We start from the raw sequence: 23079 nt of genomic DNA on the forward strand, positions 1-23079 counted from the left end.
GGTTCTGAACTAAGATCCCAGCAAGATGCTGGAAAACAAGAGGGTAAGTTTCCAGGTCTTCTGCTGGCAAAGAGATGTCAAATTTAAAGTTGGAACAAGACAAAATACTTACTACACAAACATCCTGCCCTCTTAAGTGCCTTGTCCTGGTCCTTCAAACACCTCTATCTGACTGACGTTCTCCAAACTCTGACCATGATCCACAACAAAAATGCATTTTACATCATAACCAGTACACACACAAAATCCGTATAGCTGTTGTGTAATCAGAATTTTTAGTAAAGTCGCCGTCAAGTAAGAGGTAAACAATGAGCAAATGCAACAAGAACAGAATTTATTCAAGCTTTAAATAAAGTTGCTATTGATCCACTGGTTCTGATTTAATTCAGTTATAAATCCTTCATTATATTGAACAGCTTTAACTGAGTTATGCATTACACCCAAAATGAGGGGGGACGTGTAGAAAATTAACATTCTGCAATTAATTCCCTCTTCAGCTGCACAGTGCAGATAATCTATATTAACACACTTATTAAGAACTCAAAATACATGAATCATAGACACTACGTTAAGAGCTCCCTAAAAAGGTCAAAAGCCCAGGCCCACAAGCTTGCCTCCAGCCTCTCCCTCTCGAAGAGCTTCCACCAACCAGACTCTGCCGTCCCCTTCTTTCAGCTGATCTTTAGTTTTAAACTTAGAAATTCTGGAATCTTTACAAACCTGGATTCAAATATCGGCCCTGCACTTGGTGAACATCAGCGATCAGGCACATCACTTCAGCTCTGCATCTCACTTCCACTCCAGGGACCGGGGCTAACTGCACCCACCTTACAACGTCGCTCTGTGGCTGGCCTGGTACTCAGGAGCCAGTCAGCCCGCAGGCGCCACCAAGCTGCTGGTTCAGTTTTAAAGGCTATTAGAGGCACACCTGGGAGATATCGCAGATTTGGTTCCAAACCACCACAATAAAGCCAATGTCACAATAAAGCCAGTCACATGAATGTTCTGGTCCCTGAGTGCATATGAAAGTTATGTTTATGCTACACTGCAGTCCATTAAGCCTGCAATAGCATTATGTATATATCTTAATTTTAAAATAAAAATCTGGCGGATGTCACATAAAAAGCAATGGACATACCTTGATTTTAAAATACTCTATTGCTAAAAAAGGCTAACCATCATCTGAGCCTTCAGCAAGTCATAACTGTTTGGCTGGTGGAGGGTCTTGCCTCGATGTTGATGGCTGCTGACTTTTCCAGTGGTGGTTGCTGAAGGCTTATGCAACTTCTTAAAATGAGAGAGACAACAGTGACATTTGCCACATCAATTGACTCTTCCTCTCATGATTTCTCTGTAGCAAGCAGGACTATTTGACAGCATTTTACCCACAGTAGAACTTGTCTCAAAATTGGAGTCGATCCTCTCAAACCCTGCCGTTGCTCTATCAACTACGTTAGTGACATTCTAAGTCTAAGTCCTCTGTCGTCATCTCAACAGTCTTCACAGCATCTTCACCCGGAGTAGATTCCATCTCAAGAAATCACTTTCTTGGCTCATCCATAAGAAGCAACTCCTCATCCATCCAAGTTTTATCCTGAGATGGCAGCAGTCCAGCCACCCCATCAGGTTCCAGGTCGAATTCTGGTTCTTCTGCTGCTTCCACCACAACTGCAGTTACTTCCTCCATGAAGTCTTGAACCTCAAAGTCATCCACGAGGGCTGGAATCCACTGCTTCCAAACTCCTGCGTGTGTTGATGTTTTGACCTCTTCCCATGAATCATGAATGTTCTTAAGGACATCCACCATGGTAAATTCTTTCCAGAAGGTTTTCAATTGACTTTGCCCAGACCCATCAGAGGAATCACTGTCGATGGCAGCTGTAGCCTCACAAAATGTACTCCCTAAATAATGAGATTTGAAAGTCGAAATTCCTCCTTTATCCCTGGGCTGCAGGAAGGATGCAGCACGGAAACAATGTTAATCTCACAGTCTGTCTCCACCAGGGCTCCTGGGGGACCAGCGGCACTGTCAATGAGCAGTAACAGTTTGAAAGAAATCTTTCTGAGCAACAGGTCTCAAGAGTGGGTTTAAAACACTCAGTAAGCCCTGTTGTACACAGATGTGCTGCCATCAGGCATGTCTGTTCCGTTTACAGAGCACAGGCAGAGGAGTCAGCACACTTCCCAGGCTGTTCAGATGGTGAATGAGCACTGGCTTCAACCTGAAGTCAGCAGCTGCATGAGCCTCTGGCAGAGGGTCAGCCTGTCCTGTGAAGCCCTGAAGCCAGGCACTGGCTTCTCCCCTCTCGCAAGGAAAGCCCTAGGTGGTGCCTTCTAACACAAGGCTGTCTCACCTGCGCTGAAAACCTGCCGTGCAGTGTAGCCAGCTTCATGAATGACCTGGGCCACATCTTCGGCAGAGCTCGCGGCTACACCTCACACTCTGACGTCACGGAGGCGGCTTCCGTCCGTCAGCCTCAGGAACCAGCCACCTCTGCTGGCTTCCAGCTGTTCTGCAGCTTCCTCCCCTCTCTCAGCCCCTGCAGAAATCAATGAGCCAGGGCCTGGGTCTGGACGAGGCTCTGGCCTAGGGAGTGTCGAGCCTGGTGTGGTCTTCCATCCAGACCACTTGAGGTTCTCCACGTCAGCAACAAGGCTGTTTTGCTCTTTGCTTTCTCATCATTCATGTGTTCGCCAGAGGACCACCTTTCATTTCCTTCAAGACCTTCTCCTTGGCCATCACAACTTGGCTGTTTGGCACTTTCTGCCCATCTTAGCTTTCGACAAGCCTTCCTCGCTAAGCAGAATCATTTCCAGTTTTCAACTGAAGGTGAGAGATGTGTGACCTCCTTTCACCTGGGCACTCAGAGGCCATTGTGGGGTTATTAATTGGCCTAATTTCAACATTGTGTCTCAGAGAAGAGGCAGGCCTGAGGAGAGGGAGCGATGGGGGACCAGCTGGTAGGGGAAGCAGTGAGAACACACATTTGTAAGTTTCTCCATCTCATATGGGCATGATTTGGGATGCCCCAAGACAATTACAAGGGTAACAAAGATCGCAGATCACCATCACAAATGTAATAATAACAATGGAAAAGTATGAAATATTGCAAGAATTATAAAAAATGTGACAAGAGACATGAAGTGAGCAAATGCTGTTAGAAAAACAGCGCTGACAGACTTGCTCCACTGACAGTTGCCACAAACCTTCAGTTTGTAAAATGCACGGTATCTGTAAAAAGCCTGGGAAGCTAGCATAAAGGCAGTGCAGAGCTCAGGAGAGAATGACAAAGTTCACAAGTGATGCCATACAGTCTTCGGATTCTGGAAAGCAGAAGGAACGTCTTCTCCTTTTCCACATGCCAAATGCACACAACTTGCAGGCTTAGATGCCCAACACCACCCTCAAATGTCCCTTCCTGAGGCCCCAAAGGCAGCCTCATGCCAAAGGCCCCAGTACCACCTGGCTCCCACCATGACAGTAACTAACTCAGGAAGGACTGTCAGGGGTTGCTAGGAGCATCAGGCAAAAGGTTCTGGGCCCCAGCCCACAGATGATGTGCGAAGTACCAGGAGAAAGGGCCCCTCTACAGCAGAGAGAGCTGGTGGGCGCCAACCTAGCCTCATGAGGGAACTCCACACCGGCAGCATGGCATACATCTGCATCAAGTGCCTTCTGGTCTGACCCACGGGGACACGGAACATCACATGTGCAGAGCTCGTGCCTAAAACGCCTGACTTGAATCAGATCCTGCCCAGACTGTGGGGCACCCTACATGACAACAACCCTCAATTCTTCAAAAACCTGAAGTCGTAAAGGGTAACAGTGGTGGAAACTCAAGAGACGAACGAGACACAACAAACTGAATGCCATGCATGACCCTGGTTTAGGGCCCACATTTAAAGAAAGAAAAGCCACGCAGCTGACCTGGAGACCACCGGACGCACCTAGACGGGATCTCAGGAAGGAGGCACCGGCAGTGCCCGGGCGCCCGCGGGGGCGCGGCCGCACGGGAGGAGGTGCCCCCCAGACAGCCGCCGTGCTGAATGCCACGAGGTCTGCACGCAGGTTGAAGGTCTACGCAAGGGCGGCAGGGAGGCATGGGGTGTTTACACTGGCCTCCCCACCTTCCTGCCAGGTGTAGATTTTTCACAACAAAGCGGGGGAGGGGGGGCAGATTACGAGGCGCTCTCGAGTCCCCTCAGCACCCCTGCCTCCCTCTTCAGCAGACTCGGAAGCATCTCGCCCTTCATCCAGAGCTTTCCCACAAAGCTGTCTGGGAACAAGGACTCAAAAGAGCACCCCCAGCAGGCCCCCGTCACGTCAGTCGCTGCCACACCAAGCTCCCCAAGTTCCCGCACAGCTAGGCTGGCCTGCTTTTGCGACGCGAAGGCTGGAGACAAGGAGACTTCCCTCTGCTTTCCCCAAGTTAGGCAGCCTTCTAGGCTCTTCTGGGAGCCTGGGGCACTCACGCGGCTCCCTCTCCCAGCCAGATCGCTCCTGCCTGCACCATACCCTCGTGGAAAGGACCCACTGGGTCAGCTTTAGACACCAAACAAATCAGATACTCTTCAAGGGGTGCTGGGGTCACTATGCGTAAAGCTCCACACTGCAACCCTCCCAGGTACCACCCCATCTACCATAAGCCTTCCTGCAGAGCACGCGCACCCACTTCACTGGCCTCAGAGCGAAGCGGGAGGCCAGCGGCCGTGGGAAGTCAGACCGCACCGCTCCCCACGCCAAGGGCCAGGCAGCTTCCAGAAACCACCAGAGACAGCACCCAACAGAGAACAACAGAAATTAGGTCAGAAATGCGTACTCTGGCTAGAAAGTTATTTGCTTAAACTCACTAAATGCAGACTTCACATCTAAATATGGTCTGAAAGGCCTGGGACTTGTTTTGCTTTGTAACTGCTCGCTGGGAACCTATCCTCTTGCTGGTTCCCAGGACTTAAGAGAACTCCCCAGGGACACAAACTGCTTTAAGGCAAGAAGCAAAGGGGGCTCTGCCTTCCTGCAAGGCCAACAGGGAAGTGTCTGTCAGGAAAAGGGGATCCCCTTCCTCCAAGACCAACAGGGAAGTGTCAGGGAGAAAAGGGGTTCCTTTCCCCTAAGACCAATGGGAATTTTCTTAATTTGTTTTTAAATGAAAATAGAAAAGTGAAAACTAAAAGACACTCAAAGAAGTCTGTTTAACTTGACTTTAAAAAGGTGAGAAATGGGAAATAAAAGAGAAGAATGAGATCAAAAGGTGGAACCCCAAGTGACCAGAACTTCCTATGGCCAGAGAAGCAGGCAGTCACACCACCCGAGGACTCTCAAGACTGCACGTGCACCTGAGTCCCAGAGTCACACGGCCCCCACGCAGCAGTCACCACCGACACTGTCCCATTGTTCACAAGGCCTTCCTGGAGAAGAGCAACCCAGACCCCCGCTGCAGGGCTCTTCCCGCCAGCGGGCCAACACTGGAGATGCTTGTTCGGATGCAAAATGAAAAACGCGCATGTGACCTAATGGATTCAAGACAGCACATGTTTCATACATAGAAACCCACTTCTTCCCCCGACTCTGGGCCGGTGATGTGTCCGAGGCTGACGAGGGGCTGTGTGGCCGGCAGAGCCACCCCAGAGCAGTGGGCATGAATGCGGGGAGCCTGGCACGTGCAGAACGCAGCCCCACAATGGCAGCTGCTCTACCTGAGCTGGTTCCAGGACACCAAGGAGCTGTGACCATTTGCACAGGAGAAAGACTCTGTAGAGGGACAAGGGGCAGGTAACAGAGCAGCACTGGGCTTTCTCTGACGCACAGATGCCTGCCTTCCCCAGACTCTCCCATGGCCTCCCACCACCGTGCAGCCTGAGGAGATCCCCTGTCCCCAGGGCAGGAGTCGGAGAAAGCTCTGGACACGCTGCTGACATGTCACCCCATCAGAGGCCGGGGAAGGAAAGTGATGATTTCCATTCCACTCTCCACAGGACATGCTCAGTTTCTCCTCTCTCACCAGAGCTAGAGAAACTCGTAAAGTGCAGGGTCGAGCCGGGCTCAGGGTCCTCTCTGATTCTGGAATTCTCGGTGATAAAGATGCCCAAGAGCGTCCCTGGGAAAAGTGAACAGCCAGGCCCCAGGCCACCTCCCGTGGGCTTGGCCACAGGCAAGGTGGCCCCGCGAGGATCGGAGCAAGGAGCAGGCTGACCCATCCCTCGAGCTGCCCTCCTGCAGTCACTGGATGGGAACGAAAGGCTGCGTGTTCAGCTGGAGAAAGCGCTTCTAGGGCCGTCTCCCCTCCCGGCACGATGAAGTGGCAGTGGGCTCACACACCACGGGGCCACACCAGAGCCCAACCTCACTCCCCAGGATACACAACAGGTGTTTCAGGCTTCTTCCAAATGGTCCAGAACGACTGGAACATCACTCCGCGTCTCCGAACTGGCCTTCGGGCTCCGTGGATTCGCTAAGTGACACAGAGCAGGAAACGGGCCGACACGCCGCCACCCGGCCACGTCTGGGGAGACTCTCTGACCTCCTTCTGAATAAGCACCTTTTGTGAAGAAGCTCCGGGGAGAGGGAAGCACTCAGACAAACCTAACAGCTGTGGGAAGGCGAAACAGCTAGAATTCTAAAAGTAAATGCCCTTCCAGACAACAACCTGACAGTCACCAGCACAGTGATAAACTGATAGACGTTGCAGCGCCCCGCTGGCCGCCTCTCAGATGACCACAGAGCGACAAGACCTGGGGATTATCCTCTTCAAAATCTGCATTTTTACAGATGAAGAAACCGAGTCCCTATGGAGCTAAGGGTCCTTGTCTCCCCTGGACCTTTCCAGACATTCTCTGGGAACACACCCTCACACAAACCCTGTTCATGGACATCCAAACCGAGGTCTGTCCCAGAGTGGAGACCCCAAGAGTAAAGGAGGCGACCTCCGAAGCCCAACGGGATGTCCTGAATGCATCTGTCCCACGCGCTGTGCCCTCCTCAGCGCTGGCCATGGCTGGGACCATCCTCCCTGCAGAAGGACAGTCCATCCCCAGAAGTACGTCCAAATGACACATCAAACCACTGCAATGTGAGCTTCCAAGGAAGGAGCCACAATCATTCAAATGTGTCACGTGAACTAAACTTCAGGACCATCCCGTCCATCACAGTCTCACGTGCTCAACACGTACTTAAACTGAGCGCTCCTGCGTGCCAGCGGGAGGACAAGCAGGCCCCGAGTGCTCACAGTGCCCTGGAGGTTTGTCGTCCAGGCTGAGTCCTGCTTCTAACCGGCAGCTGGGTGAGAAGGCAGAAGCTCCCCAAGCACTGCGGTCCCAGCTCTGCAGGAACAGGACGTGTACCCAGCCCAGCACCCAGCCTTGGCTAAGTCACCTTCACGGAGGCGTGGGAGAGCCAGACAGTGCAGAGACTGCTTCCAGCTCCTCCGAGGGTCCTCCCCCAAACCCCCGCAGTTCTCCTGCTCCGCACCCACCAGCCCACGCTGGAGGGCACCTTTCTTGAAACAACCCTTTGGAGAAGCAAACCCTGAGGCCGCAGTACTTGCTGTCGTGCTGATGGGCAGGTGGGGCGGCGGCTCCCTGGGAGCCGGGCTGACGTTCGGTGCGCGAGAGATGATGCTGTCTTGACTTCGCAGCAGAGGCGCTCCCTGGCGGCGGGATGGACGCGGGCTGGGACGCTGCGCCGCACCTTACTCCTCCGCCTCCTCCCAGCTGGGCCACAGTCCACCGGGCCGGCCCAGTCTACCCGGAACCACGTCTGGGACTTCAGCCTCACCAACATGACACGAGAGAGGAGCTTAAGTATCTGAGCCACCTACACGCCTCCCCTTTCACACTTAGTCCCACCTACCTCTATTCCTGCATCCCTTCAGGAAGTCTCCTAAGGACCGACACTGTTCCGGAATCCTGACGAGGCGGGGTGGCGGGCTACTCCACCTTCACCAGCCCTGGGCCTGGGGCAAGCGCCCTACTCCCCAGCACCTTAGTCTTCCAATCACAACACTGGAATCAGGATACAACCTAACACAACAGAGTCGCCTGGAGATTGAGCGAGTTAGTCCACGTCTTAGGACCAGGGCCCAGGACATGATAAGCACCCAGAAAGTGCTGCTTATTCTTGTCACCTCTCGTACACCTCTAAGAACGATGCCACTAGCTGAGACCAACTACCAATTTGCACGGTCCAGCACAGACTGAAAACTCAGAGCTCCTTGTTCAAAAGTTCTTAAGGATTTTGAAGGGGAGAGCACAGCATTAAACCAAGTGCGGGGCCATGTAACGACGCGGGTCACACGCCCACGAGGCCAGCCCTGCCACCAGCCGAGTTCTCCTGAGACCTCCTTGCCACGAGTCAGTCCAACGGCGCGACCTCACAGCGTTAGTTCACCTAGTCAGTCCAGGCACAGCCCGCCTGACAGAACGCAGTCTGCGCAGCTGCGGGATCTGAGTTCAAATCCTCACACCCTCACTTGCTGGGCTGTGCACAACTCAGGACCCCTAAACACCTCATGTCTCAGTCTGCTCACCTGCAAAATGGGGAGAGCGCCTTCTCTGCAGGCCGTCTGGGAGGACTGAACCAAACAGTCCACGTGAGGCGCCCAGGCACGTACTCTGTGCAGAACCAATGTTAGTCACCTTCAGTGTCAAAAGCACTGCGTTCCCCAGCCTCTCCATGACCCGGAGTGGCGCTGTCCTATGTGAGGGCCAGCTGCCTGTGAGCGCCTGAGCACTTGAAATGAAGGCCAATTCAGAGAGACACTGTGAGTCTGAGAAATACACACCAGATTTTAAAGACTTAATGTGAAAAACCAAAGAAACAATTTCATAAATATTTTTAACTACATGTTGTAATAACAACATTATGGGTGCACTGGCTTAAAGACAACGTCTTATTAACTTCATGTTTCTTATTTTTTTAATGTAGTTACTAAGAAAGTTAAAGTAACAAACATGCTCACAGCATTTTCCTGTTGGACAGAAATGTCTGGTCTAGACATTGAGACACCCAAAGACCTGCGGTTAAGGGAAGGTCTGGCAACGAGGGAAACGCAGCCTGTATACGGAGGAGACTGACCACGCACCCCACAGGACAGCAGGCCAGGCTCTGCAGTGCAAGACGGGGGCAAGGTGCACGCTCTGCCAGGAAAAGTTAGAATTACAATCTCAGTTTCTCTGCTTGTAAGTACCAACACGATGTTTGGAGAACAGTTACTCATTCCATCTCCCAAATGACTTATTACTTAACTTATCTCGACTTTCTTAAAAGGCAAGTTCTGGCAAAGACATGAATTAAACTGTCCTGAAAAGCTTATTCAGCTGTCAGTCAACAAGCACTACGTCATTACCTACCTGCCGTTCCCAGCTCACCGCGGAGTCAGGAGGACAGAAGGCGGCTAGCTAAGAAGACAGACTGCTGTGTGGCCTCAAGCACACCCTCAACACAGAGCTGTGCAAACAGCCTAACTGTCCCTCTGCCTGAACCCAGGTGGAAGGCGGAACCTGCTGGGGCTGCCCACCCCCGGGGGAGGGACTATGCATTTTGCCCTGTTTCAGTTGCTCTTAGAGCTGCGTCAGCAGTTTTAAGTTTACACATGCACACGTTCCGGTTACTTGAATGGTATTTTTAAACATTCTTTCGTATGAAATCTCAATCACAACCTTAGCTAAAAGTCTAGGAGAGAATTGAGAAGACAAAGAAGTTTAATAAAAGAATTTGTCCTTCAGAAACACACAGGACAGACGAGCGTTTTAGAAATACATAAGGCAATTTCCTTTTCAAAGCCTCACCCTGACTCCTCAGCCCACAGGCCAGCTGATGGCAACACCAGAGAGCCCGCCAGGCACCCCTCCGCACTCTCTCTCAACGTTAAAGAGAAAATGAAAACTTCATCACTCCCACAAAGGGAAACTAGCACCTTTGCAAACAGTCTCAAGACGCTTCCAGCCCAAGTTCCCTCTGGTACCGGCGGCCCCAGGCTGCCCCTGGCCAGAGCAAGCTGGAAGGCAGCACTGCGAGTGTCTGAGGTTTTCAACTTGTGTTTCCTATTCTGGCAGCTTTTCTTTCACATCCTCCTTCAAAAGTCCAATGCAGGAAATCCTGAGCAGGTCACACTTGCTTTGGTTTACTGTGTACCCAGAAATGCGGGCACTGCCGACGATACAAGAGGGAAAAAGAAAACATTTATCTGGAAGGTTTCCATTTTCCTAAGGGAAGAGACAAACACAACAGGCACAGGCAGTCACAGGGCGGACTGCAAAGGGCGCCCGTGTCCCCTGCTCCCAGCAAGGGGGTACGCCGTCGCGGAGACCATGGGCAGCAGTGCTCAAACCTTCGCACGCCCCACCTCTGACCTAACGCACCGCCTTGCAGGGACTCTCTCCTTGAGAGATAATCAAGGATGAAAGATGTTGTACAGAAATGTCCATCACACTGTTCACTGTTCACAGGACTAAAAACTTAGAAACAACGATGGGGATCAGCACCACAAACCACGAGGAAGCTGTTAAAAATAAGTAGACAGTTATTTAATGTGAGAAAACAGTCTGCATCTAGTTAAAGCATGTCATAAAACAGTATGTACACTATGATGTCATGGATATTCTAAAAACATATTTACCTATGTGCGAAGGAGGAAAGACAGACAAACATATACTAATTTTAACACTGCTTATCTCTAGACGGCATTATTATACAATTATTTTCTTCTTACATTTCTCTACTTCCTGAATCGTATATAATGAATGTGGGGACAGATTTTTTTGAAAATATGTACCAATGTATTCAAACTACCAAACAGAATGATACTTATGATGGTAGCAGCTACTACATACTCAGCACCTAAAACTGTCCTAAGCACCACGTGCACGCCGCCCCCTTTGCAGGCGGGGTTCAGGCCGCTGTGATGTACGCCTGCCAAAGCAGAAACGGGATTTCACCGGCAACCACCAGGCGGTAAGAAAGACCCTGAAAGTCCAAGCAGGAGACCTTCACGACAGGTCCAGACCGCGGTGGGAGAGCGCGCCCAGCTGACCACTCAGCGCCCACCAAGGATGACCTGCTCGACACCACGATTCCTGGGAAGTGATAAAACTCGGTTTTCTGTGAAAAATTACTCTAAGACGCCAAGTGCCACTAATGGTGGCACAGGGAGAGAGGTCTCAGAAAGTAATGATTGTTAGCTAACAGACACAAATGTTAAAAACAAGTGAAAAATAAGACATCAAAGGCAGCCAAGACACATCCGCGACGTGAACAAGTCCACCCCTCGCCCTGCAAAACAAGCCCCCAAGACAAAGCCCTACTGAAAGCCCTGGGAGAGAAGTCAGAACGCTCCCTCCTAAGCCGTCCCGCAGACGAGGGGACGGCCTTCCGTGGGCTCAAGCACAACTAAACAACCGGGGCAGCACCCCCGACCCGAAGCCGCCTTCTCTGGCTCACCCGTGGCTGCTGAAGACACACGTTAGTTTGCAGGTGTTGACAGCTTACCTAACGACAGAGGCGAGTGCAAAGTGAGCAGCTGCAACCCCGAAGCAGAGGGCACCTCCCCTCCAGGCAGGCCAGGCAGCAAGGCCGCCCGCAGCGGCAGGAGGAGCACCTGACTCAGGTCCAGAGACAGGCCCGCAGCCCAGCCTGGCCCCTACCAGCCAAGCAGCCTGGCCGCATGGCCAGGTCGGCCTTTCTGTTTACCCCAGCCCCAAGGCTCTCACGTCCACGCCCGCTCCCCAGGGCCCGCTGAGCCTACAATCTCTGGAGATGGGTCCACACATTAGTATTTCTTAAAAAGCCCAACAGCAGATCCGTGGCCAGCGTTCATGTGTTTAACAGTGAGAACTAGTGAGCTAGGCTGCGTTTCGTTCCTGTAAAACGAGGGTTGTGATACCTTAAGAGACTAAGGAGCCAACTACAGCACGTGAAAGTCCTCCAGAAAGTGCTACAAGTAACCAAAGCCCGGCAGGACACTAAGGACTGACGTCAGGGGCCAGGTAGAGACTCTGGGAAACTAAAAAGGCAGAACTCGGTCAGCATGAACAACATTCTCTCACAATGTCGCCTGTGCATCTAAGACAAGCTCTGCCCTTGCCACGTACACCAGGCAAACACGGGTTTCTAAATGTAACATCCACAAGCTGGATGGAATCACAGCGCCTGGCTCCTTTACCAGTAAACTTGAACTTTTCAGAAGTTCCTACTTTAATTACCTAGACATAGTTCTAAACGGGGTCATCTTTACGTAAGATCTTACCTTATACACCTTTAAGAACATGGGGAAAAAACCTAAATTCTAATCAAATTCCATACTATTTAAGGAAATTTTAAAAAACCAAGTAAGATGCTTACTGGGTAGCCAAAAAAAAAAAAAAATCACAAGAAAAATAAACAGGTCATTGAAGTTACATGTGCTGTTTTCCTAAAATGCAGTTTTCCAATTTTTAGTTTTTTTTAATTTTCCAAATTTGAAAATGTTTTCAACTTAACACCTAAATTGCTTTTCAAAGTTTAACAATAAATGCAAAGTATACAACATCCTTTTAAAATTAACACTCCTTTCATAATCAGAACAACTTGTTGGAGGATAATACCTGATTTTCAACAATTAAGACGTGTACACATTAATATGACTGATAAAGTAATTATGATGTTCAGTTCCTCTTTTCCTATAAGAAACCTTAGGATAGTTTATAATGGTGGGAAACAAGAAAATACATATACCAAAAATAGGTAGTCTGTTACAAACCAATTCAGTCTAAAATAACCCTGGAAAAAAGCATCATGACACTTATTAGAACAAAAGCTAATTCAGAACTCAAACTATCAATTTTCAGAGTCGTGTCCGTAATTTCCAAAGCGGTCTTGTCAGTCCCTTGTCTTCCAGAATTTTATGAAAATGAAGTGTGTAGAGCTAGAAGGTGTTTCAAAAGAGCAAGGTCTTTCTCTCTTTACTCCCTTTCCACGAATTTTTCATTAAAAACATTGGGAAACCACCACTCTATGGTCCACGTGTGAGGCTATCGTTCAGTGAACAGGCCTGTCCCTTCACATCACGGGTCAGTACAAGCCTGGAAGCCCAAGTTGGGTCCATACCATACAGACCTCCTTTGTCAGCGTAACTAAACAATGTATGAGTTTTTTGATGTGCTTTTTTTCCCCACTCTTTTGTCTTTTTTATTACTCTTAGGTAATTAAAAGTTTTAAGTGTGACTTATAACTGAACTTGAATGTTAACTAAACTTGTCTCGATTTTAAATTTACTGGAAGAGATATTTATTCTTTAAAAATAATGCAAAATAAGTCACAATGATTTTTTTTTTAATTTAAAAGGAAATATTTGCTACCAACTACAACTTCAAGGTCATCAGTTAATCACAAGTATCTATTAAAGGCCTACTGTATACCAACCACTGTTCTAGATGCTTGGGATATGTTAGTGAACAAACTCTCTTCTAGAACATCTTTAAATAAACTCTTAATTTTAAAAAATAGTTGCTTATAAAATTTCAGCAGCAGTCTTTGGAAAACTAAGAATGAGGGTTATTTTTACACTCAACTGTCTTTAAAACAATACTTTCTTAAAAAATCTTAACACTAAAGTTGTCAGACTATAATCAAAGTGCAAACTGAGTTTCAAATTTACTGTAATGAAAAATAAACAAAACTCCATAATTTGAAGGGGGTAATAAAATCCCATAACAAAGGATGGATTTTTCTTGAAAAAAGAAAAATCAACAACTGCTACACGCGAAGTATTTACTTTCACAGCCCAACAGGGAAGTTCAATGGTAAAGTGACAAAGCCCATCCAGCAGAGGAAAAGCCCTTTCTGAAACAGTGTCTCCCCAGTTCCTACACAGCTGCATCTCCACTTTGGAATCTCCCTCAAGCATTTGCACTGAGCTGTACACAATACCCTCGCAGGCATCAAACGCTACCAACTTAATGTTTACAATCATTCAGAAAAACAGTATTTTAATCTCTACCAAATTTCAACCAACTCATAAGCTTTCCATACAACCTTCCTCATAGATTTGATGACTTCTAGACTTATTTCCTGAGAAACCTTAGAGACTACCCTTCTAGAATGGGAAACCTTTATGGTTCTGTGGGAGATGCTTTCATGCACAGTCATCCAGGAGCTCGGTATAATTCATCTCAGTGCTCAGATAAGGAGATAAAGACAGAGAGTGGTAAAGTTGCAGGAGAAAAGGCAAGATTTCAACCCCCAACTGATTACAACCTCACTGGCCTGCAATTCCCAAATTAAAAAAAAAAAAGCAGCTAGATTGCTGATCAAAAGCACTACCTCAGCATTAAGAAAAATCACACATAAAATAAGATGAAAAGGCAAAGAAAGCGAGCGGCCGCTGAAAGACTGTATTTAGCGTAGAGACGAAACTCTAAGCGACATGGAAATGACACCCCGCCCAGTCCGCTCCCCGAGACATAGATTATTATGTCTGTAACCTAAACACCGATTATCAGAATAAAAACCACCCAATTTCTGGCCTAAGGAAGAAAAATGAGACTGGGAGGACTGGGGGCCCATTTTATCTCTCCCAGCTTTGTCTGATCACCTGCTTAGGGTTCTGACGGCTGACCCAGGCCTGGATGCGGGTCCTCCTAGAATCCCTAGAGCAGCGTTAAAGCTGAGGCGTGTACCAAAGAATCAGAACGCACCGCTGACAACCAACGGTTGCCGAAAACGTGTTGTCACCCGCACCGTAAGCTACTGGAACCACTTTTCCTCTTTGCAGCTGGCAAGATGTGGGGCTCCTCCCTGCCCTGAGGCCGCCTCCCGGCGCCGCCGCTGCGGGCCGTTACCCCGCGGCCTGCCGCCTCGCATCCCCGCGCCCCGCCGGCCGCCCGCGCCCCCGCCCGGCCCGCTCACCTCCAGGCGCAGGGACGCCCCGCAGCCTCGCAGGAACTCGCGGATGTTGCTCAGGCACTCGCCCTCGCTCCGGGGCTCCGGGTAGACCTGCAACACAGAGCACAGACGCTGAGCGCCGCGGGGAGGCCGCGGACGCGCCCCGAGGCGCCCCCGAGACGGCCCCAGCGGGCGTGCCGGCCCCGCCGGCGACCAGGGCGCGCGGCCCCGGCGGCCCGGAGCGACCCTGGCCGTCCCCGCGCCCGCCCGCTGGGCCGGCGCCTCTCCTCACCCTTTTTCCTTCCTCCGGGCTGCACCAATCTCAGGCCCCTTCCTTCACCAGGAAGTGGAGCGGCGCCGGAAGTGACGTCTTCAGACCGCGCCCCGGTCGGCCCACACGCGACCTCTTCCGGTCCCCCGCCTCCCGGACGCGGCCCACCCGGCCCGGCGCGCGGCCTCCTCTTCTCCGCACCTGGGGCGCGGCCTCCCTCCCGCAGCACCTGGCGCTTGCCCTCGGGCGCGGCCTCTTGACCTACCCACGCGCGGACTTTTCCGCCGGCACCTGGCGCTCGCCTTCTGACACGGCCCGCCGGGCCCGGCCCACGCGCGGACTCTCGGCAGCTCGCCCTCCGACGCGGCCCCGGCGGACACAGCCGGCCCCGCCCAAGAGGGGCCTGGAGAGCTCGGCCTCCGCTGCTCGGTGTTTCTCAAGTTCCTCCTCGCCCCTCTAGAGTGGAGCTAGAGTTCTAATACTACGATTTTAAATAATTAGCAACGTAAATTATGCATGTTGGGATTAAAGTGCAGTGTTTTCTTTTCCAAGTATAGACCATGTGCTGCATGAATGATTAACCAAAATAGCCGGTTACTCGTCCGCGAATAGCTGCAGAGAAATCGCGGCAAATGCAGCCTCCACCACAGGAGAAGAGTAGCGAGGGCTCCTGCAGACCGTCCGGTGCTTGGTCGAAGGCAGAACTGTGAGGGCCACCAGCCACACGTATAAGGAGTTACTGACAGCCTCCCAAGGCAAGAGACTAAGGAAACCAGGAACAGTACCAATGACAGAACATTCAAGCGAGAAGCTGAGCTCTCAGAAGACCTTTTGTTGTTCTTAAGTACATATGAAGCCTCTATGTTTGGCAGTTATTACACTAAAGTATCATCCAGAATTCTAGCATTTGAGGACATTCTAGACATTTTTGTCCTTCTGACCTCTAGGGGGAAATCACGGTATTCCATCAGGGCTCTCGGGAATACTGGTTTCATTCAAAGTACTCAGGTCTTTTAAAATTACAAAACTAAGCCAGAGCGTTCAGCAGTGCAAAGAGGGAAGAAATGAGACTTCTTTTTCCTACAGTTTAAAAATTCTTTGAAATGCCAACATATTTCCCTCCAAATATTGAACAGATCTTTTTCCCCAGTGGAACTTGAGTGGACCTGCAATACCAAAGCTGCCTTCTAGTCCATTTTACTCCTCCCCCTCAGTTCCTGCATACAAATACAGTCAATCTTCATGATTCACAGATTCTGTATTTCCAAACTCACCTATTTGATAAAATGTATGTGCAATCCCCAAATCAGTATTTTCCACACCTTCTCAGTCATTTATAGACATGGGGAGAGCAAGGAATTTGAATTGCCTTATGCATACATTTCCAGCTCAGTCTGAACAAGGCCATGCTCTGCCATCTTGCTTAAGCTCATGATATAAGCAGGTGTCCTTTTTGCTGTCTACTGGTGCCACATTTTTCACTTTTTTTTTTCTTTTTCCTGGGGATTTCACTGTTCTAAATGGCCCCCAAGCGCAGTGCTAACACACTGTCTAGTGTTCCTAAGCGTAAGAAGGTTGTAATGTGCCTTACAGAGAAAATCCGTGTGCTGGATAAGCTTCATTCAGGCCTGAGTTACAGTGCTGTTGGCCGTGAATTCAATGTTAATGAGTCAACAGTACGGTACATCCAGATAAAGGAAGAGATTCGCAGATCTGTACGTGAAGCTGCTCCAGAAAGTGCCAAAGTAACCTCCATCGTACGTGATGCAGCTATGGAAAAGATGGAAAAGCAGCTAAATTTGTGGATTCAGGAGATGACAACCAATAGAAAGGGCGTAGCGGACAGCGTTGTTGTGAGGCTGAAAGCCAAAGAAATTTACGGTCATGTTACCCAGGGTCAAGAAAACGTTAAACCCTTCTCAGCTAGTGCAGGCTGGCTTGCACGATTTAAAAGGCGATACCCCATTAAAAATGTTAAACTTGCAGGCAAGACAAGTTCCACAGATCAAGAGGCTGCAGAAGAATTTAAAAAATACCTGTTAAGCATTATACATGAAAAGGGTTATACAGAAGAGCAGGTTTTTAATGCTGATGAAACTGGCTTATTTTACAAGAATGTTGGCAAACGAACCTATGTAATGCAAATGGCCTCGAAAGCTCCTGGCTTTAAATCATTCAAAGACTCTGCAACCTTGCTGTTATGTGCAAACGCCAAGGGTGACTTTAAGTGCAAACCCCTCCTGGTACACAGAGCACAAAACCCACGAGCACTTAGAGGGACAAACTTGAACCGTATGCCAGTCCACTGGAGATGGAACAAAAAGGCATGGATGGCATCTGATATATTCTGGGATTGGTTCCACCACTGCTTCATCCCAGAAGCTGAACGCTATCTCCATGGCAAAAACCTTGCCTTCAGGGTTTTATTAATTCTGGATATTGCCCCAGTTCATTGCCGTGAAGAATTTGAAAATGCCCACCCTAACATAGAAGTTCTCTTAATGCCCCCAAACACGGCATCTCTCATCCAACTGCTCAGTCAGGGTGTGATCAAAGCTTTCAAGGCACTCTACACCAGGGAGCTTTATAGCAAGGCTTCTGAGGCTCTCAGTGCCAACAAGGGGACCAGCATGATGGACTACTGGAAGGCAGTCACTATTCGCAATGTTATTGACTATGTCAGCACAGCCTGGGACAGTGTCAAGCAGGCTACCATCAATAATTGTTGGGGAAGTGTTTGGCCAGACTGTGAAAAACTTTGAAGGTTTTGAGGGTGTTACGGAAAGTATAAAGAACAGTATCAAAAACAATGCACATTGCACAACAGATAAATGGAGAAGGTTTCCGTGACATGAAGGAAGGAGACGTGGAGGAAATTTTGGCAGAAATGGCCGTAGAACCCACTAACAAAGAGCTGGACAAGATGGCAAAACAAAGCTCTGGAGTCAGCGACAAGGATGGTGGTGGCGGTCAGCCTGAAGCTCCAAGAATTGTTCCCCTCACAGCAGCCAAAATATCGGAATGGAACTCCACCTTGGAAAAAATTTTCAATGACATGGAAAAGTGTGACCCTGTGTCCGAACGCAGCCTTACATTTAAATGCCTTACCTCCACGGCATTCATCCCTTACGCCGAGATGCTTAAAAGATTTGAGGCAACGAGCCAAGCGAACAACGCTGAAGCCATTTTTCAAGCCAGTTTGGGAGGGAAAGTTGCTGACAGCATCCACCAGCTGTGAAAGCCAGGCTCCTGAGGGAGAACTGCCAGGTCTCACGTGCCACCCTCATTGACCTCGTCCTCTCTGCCCCGTAAGTTTCACCACTCTCCCTTGGATTTCATGGGGCAAGCCAGGGTCCAGAGGTTTAACCACACCACGTGCACTGCCCCACCACGCATCCCATGGCTCCACCAACAGTAAGGTTTCCATACATTTTAAAATGTTTAATCTTTTCTTAATGCTTTTTTCAGGGCATTCTTACATTCCTGTGCGTATTATACAGTATACAGCAGGTGTGTGTGTGTGCACGCGCGCACGCAATGTATGTGTGTCCTGTGTATATGACGGAATGCAAGAGTTAAATTAGAACAGTAATGCTATGGTAGATCACATGATGCTGTAACGGAAATACTGTTTTATTATAAAGAAATATTGCATGTAGTTATTTATAAAAATATATGTTAAATAGGCCATCTCTGGACAGAAATGGACCAAAAACAAGATTATGTAGTCATTCGTTGACCAAATGTTGTGACCTGAGTCCCGGAGCAAACTAACCCTGTGCTTCCCTGGGAACAGTGGTTCATTCAGTGGTCACAGTGACTTTGCAGAAGGCAGCTACCAATAATAAGAATTGATTCTACATTTGAAATTATTAGTCCACAAAGATCTAATTGTTATGGTTTCTCTTCTGAATTCACACAACTGTTACGAGTTCACCAATAATGGAAACATATGTTACAGTTTTTGATGAAAAGCATTAAATATAACGTGCAGATTTTTATGTGGAAATATGTATCTTAATGAGACGTGTAGGGTTTTTTTAATGAGTTCCCTTTTCCCCGAATGACCATGAGTTACTGCGGGAAGGACATGGCATATACGTTATCTAGTCCTATTCCGAGGTTCTTTATGCAAACACTGAGAAAGCTTGTTCATAAAAATTAGTGCACGGAAATGGAAGGAGTTTTGTTTGAATGTAACTTGATCCTTTGAAGCCTTCTGAGTTACATAGCCGAAGTCCAGATATAATCTGTCATAAGTAAAAATTTTAGATCAGCTAACAGCCTGATTAGAGTCTCCTTGAATTTCCATGAAAGCTAAGAAGTGGAACCCTGAGCTGCAACATGCAGTCATCAGTCATTCCCCTCCCAGCACCGCAGGCAGTTCCCGCTGTGCTCTGTGACATGGCCAGGACGCCCTCCACCCTGCAGCCCACCCCTCAGGAAGACAAGGGGTGAAGCAAGAGAAGGCCGGCCTGAGAGGGGTGGGTGGGACAGCTGGACCAGCCTGACGCTTTCCTCGGTCACAGGCAGCTCCTCGGGCTGGTCGCTGTTAGTTGAGCACACATGCAAGCTGAGGACCTGGAAATGAATTCCCTTAAAACTGCCCTGAACTCTCTACCTAAAGCTACACACCTGTTTGGAGAACTGCAACCTGAAAGAGTCAAGTCTTTGTAGTAAGTAGTTCCTAACTGTAACATGCATACTGACCTTGGACAAGCCACCGGGCCTCTCTGTGGCTACACCCCTGTCCCCAGTTTAAGGTTCGCACATTCAGCCTGTGTAACAGGGCTGTTGGGAGGATCAAATGCATAATAAATGACTTCAATAGTACGGGGCGGGATCACGTGAAGGGCACCACACCTGTGGAGAAGAGAGCCAGACCCTGCCCTCGTGCAGGAGAACGCACACACGTGACAGGTGCACTCAGGACCATGGAGGCCAGATGGGCAGAGGTGTCACAGCCCAAACAGTGACACCTGAGCTGGGGGGAAAGGGCCAAGAGGCAGATGGAGCTGCATCTTCAAAGGTGTGATGTTTAAAAAAGCCATCATGTTTTCAAGGGTGGTGAGTAATGGAGGGTACCTGAGGCTGTGGGTGAACCTGCAGTGGGAAAAAAATGCATCTGAGATAGAATGATACCAGAGGAGAGTTTAAAAGCCCCCTTCGTGTTTGGCTAGAGAGGTGGTAGGAATGGTAAGGGAGCACATGGGAAGGTGTTGCGCATCCTTAGTCGTGAGGGAAGTGCAAATTAAAACCACAGCGGACACTCCCCACCCACCAGAGCAGGGGGACCGCTAAGGCTGATAGTATCCCCTGCTGGCGGGACAGGAGGCGGCAGGAGGCCCACCCCGAGCAGTGGAGGTGGGTGGTACTGGGGAAACGGCAGTTTCTGGCAGAGTTAAACATTCCTGAGCCCCAGCAATTCCTCGCCTTGGTATCTACCCAAGAAAGATGAAAACACATGTCCACAAAAAGCCACCTACAGGAACATTCCCAGCAGCCTTACTGATAATCACCACGGCCTGCAGAACCCAGGGGCGAGCTCTCCTCGACACCCTCCCCAGGTGTGTTCAGAGAGCAGCTCTGGCCTCAGAAGACCGACAGCTGCCCCTTCACTTCCCAGAAATCCTCTCCCAAATCTCCCACAGCAATAAACTCCAGGCTTTTTTACCCAGAACTCTAATCAGGCAGAGGCATAGTTCATCCCAGAACCATTGTGATTTTCCCTTGAAATGCGGTTTTTGTATTCAGTATTTGACAAGGGCTGGGTCTGATGTTCTGAGGATTGGCTGCAGACAAAATCACAAGGCAGCGCTCAGGTCAGACCTCCAGGGCTTCCGCAGCTGTCCAGCCCCCGCCCCAACTCCTCTCCACCACCCACTCCGTGCCGGGAGCAGCCGGCTCCACCCTCGGTCCAAATAAAGTACCAACTAAAGCAACTGCCTTCTCCCGACTCTAAAAGTGTTTCAAGTCTTAGTTTCCAAAGCCACATGAGAAAGAATAGGCAGTTACAGTAACGAAAATAATTGAACAGGTTTAGCATCCCTGCAACAGTTAAGATGAAGAGCAGAGAAACCACCACAGCTGGTAGCATCTGGGCAACGCCAGCTCCTTGGGATCCCAGTTCCCGGAGGTTCTGATCCGGGAGGCCTGAGGTCTAGCTCAGGAGTCTGTGTGTGCGCGCACGAGCTCGAAATCCCCCGTCGGCCTGATTCTCATCCAGATCCAGGAATGTCTTGAATGAACACACGCATCACAGTCACCAGAGTAAGAGCTTCCTAGGGCCTGCCACAGAGATTAATCAAGAGGTCCGGGGCGGAGACCGAGACACCACATGTGATGAGGCCCTAGGTGATGCTGATGGTACCAGGACCACACCTGGAGGGCTAGCAGCCTAAGTAGACTGAACTGGAGAAACGTTTTCCCCGCACTGGGAAAATGAGCTGCTGACCACAGAAGAAAAGGCCTCCCCAGGTCTCTGCCATCGACAGCCTCACCGCCCCAGCTGCAGAGTCACTTCCTCCCAACAGTGGTGGTTCCAGCCGCTTCCCCCTCGTGTGGCCGGACCTGCTGGAGCACGTGTCTTCTCCCTCGTTGGACAGAAGCTCCCTGAGTGCAGGGGCCCACAGGCACCTCCTGTTAAGTAGCCAGCATGACTAGATGGCCTTCCTGCTTAGGTGACTGAACTCGCTGACCACAGAGGAGCATGGGACCCTTAGTGTAGAAGGGGTCAGAGAACATTTACAGATGAGGAAACGGGCTCAGCAGAAAGGTCCTACCCCACAGAGTCACACAGCCTGCGAGGGCCACCAGCCTGCCCCGTGCTCCAGGGGGCTGACCCCCGGGGACTGCATCAGCCCGGCTGCCCTGCTCTCCGGCTTCCGGGAGCAGGAGGCCAGCAGGCAGGTGGCTGCCCCGCTGGGCAGGGGACGCAGTGTGGAGATGTCCCAGGGCTGCTCACGAGAGCCGACCACGTGCTCCCCTTGCCCCAGCTCTGCCTTCAGTGACGTCACGTTGGAGCTTGGAACCAGCCACGGTGGAAGCAGTCACCCCACAGAAGTCACCAGACACCACAGATCCAGGCTTCTCGCCACAGAGACTTGTTGTCAAGCCTTTACCAACGCCCGCCAGCCCCAGCACCCGCTCCCCCATGCTTCCCTGGTGAGTCCTTACCCTGCCCTCACTTTGTGATTAGTGTCTCCATCTCTGTGCTGTGTTTTCTGGGGGGACCCTAACCCGGTGAGCTTCCTGGGGTACAGTTAGAAAGAGAACAGCATTACAGCAGAAAATGAGAAACAACTGAGAGAAAGGGTTAAATCCATCACAGTTCTGCCGTAGAACAGATCACCACCGCAAAGGGCGGCCTTTTAAAAAGAGGCGGCTCTATATACTAACAGGTCGCGACTTCCTGGCTGTGGTAGGTGGGGGACGAGGAACACGGGGAACAGGGTACACGACTTACTACCTTCTATATTTAAAGAAAAAAGCAAGAAGAAAACATGCCTGGGTGTTCAGAAATGCAGGGACAACCCCTGGAAGCACACCAGACCCCAAAGGGGAGAGGCCATGGCCGGGGGGGCAGGAGAAGAAGGGAAACTTACTTTTCACTCTGTCCTCTGATGCCCTTTGAATTTTGCACCACATACAAGTACTAGAAAATAGTTTTTTAAGACAGGCACTCCCACTGTCAGGACGTGGGGTCCCTGTAGGGCAGGCCTCCACGCTCCGTGCTTAGATGCAGCGCTATTTCAAATCCTACGTTCACCTCCTGAAAGTCTGCCTAGCACCTGATGGCTCATCTAACTTCTAATTACCTGGTAGCCATTGCTTCACTCTGACTAGGTCGCAGCCATCTCCTGACCAGGGACCACGTCTTCCCCGGGAGCCCTCATCCTGAAGCCGGAGAGGCTCAGTGGAGGGAAGACAGGTCGGCAGCTCACATGGAAGG

General features: G+C 50.0%; 1 protein-coding gene across 5 annotated transcripts in view; it reads right to left on the reverse strand.

The window, feature by feature from the left end:
• ARHGEF7 (Rho guanine nucleotide exchange factor 7) overlaps positions 1-23079 on the reverse strand; it is a 103850-nt gene that overhangs the window by 64664 nt on the left and 16107 nt on the right. For 4 of the 5 annotated variants that reach the window (XR_010383559.1, XR_010383558.1, XM_064492962.1 and 1 more), the window contains exon 2: positions 14882-14968. Coding sequence is in view for 2 of the 5 variants with exons in the window: in XM_064492962.1 (XP_064349032.1) it covers positions 14882-14968 (87 nt within the window). In the remaining 3 variants the exon portion in view is untranslated. Of the gene's footprint in view, positions 1-14881; positions 14969-15149; positions 15221-23079 lie in introns of those variants that run through there. The other variant, XM_064492964.1, reaches the window with a different exon arrangement.

The sequence above is a fragment of the Camelus dromedarius genome, chromosome 13 (assembly GCF_036321535.1).
Source record: "Camelus dromedarius isolate mCamDro1 chromosome 13, mCamDro1.pat, whole genome shotgun sequence".
Classification (NCBI taxonomy): domain Eukaryota; kingdom Metazoa; phylum Chordata; class Mammalia; order Artiodactyla; family Camelidae; genus Camelus; species Camelus dromedarius.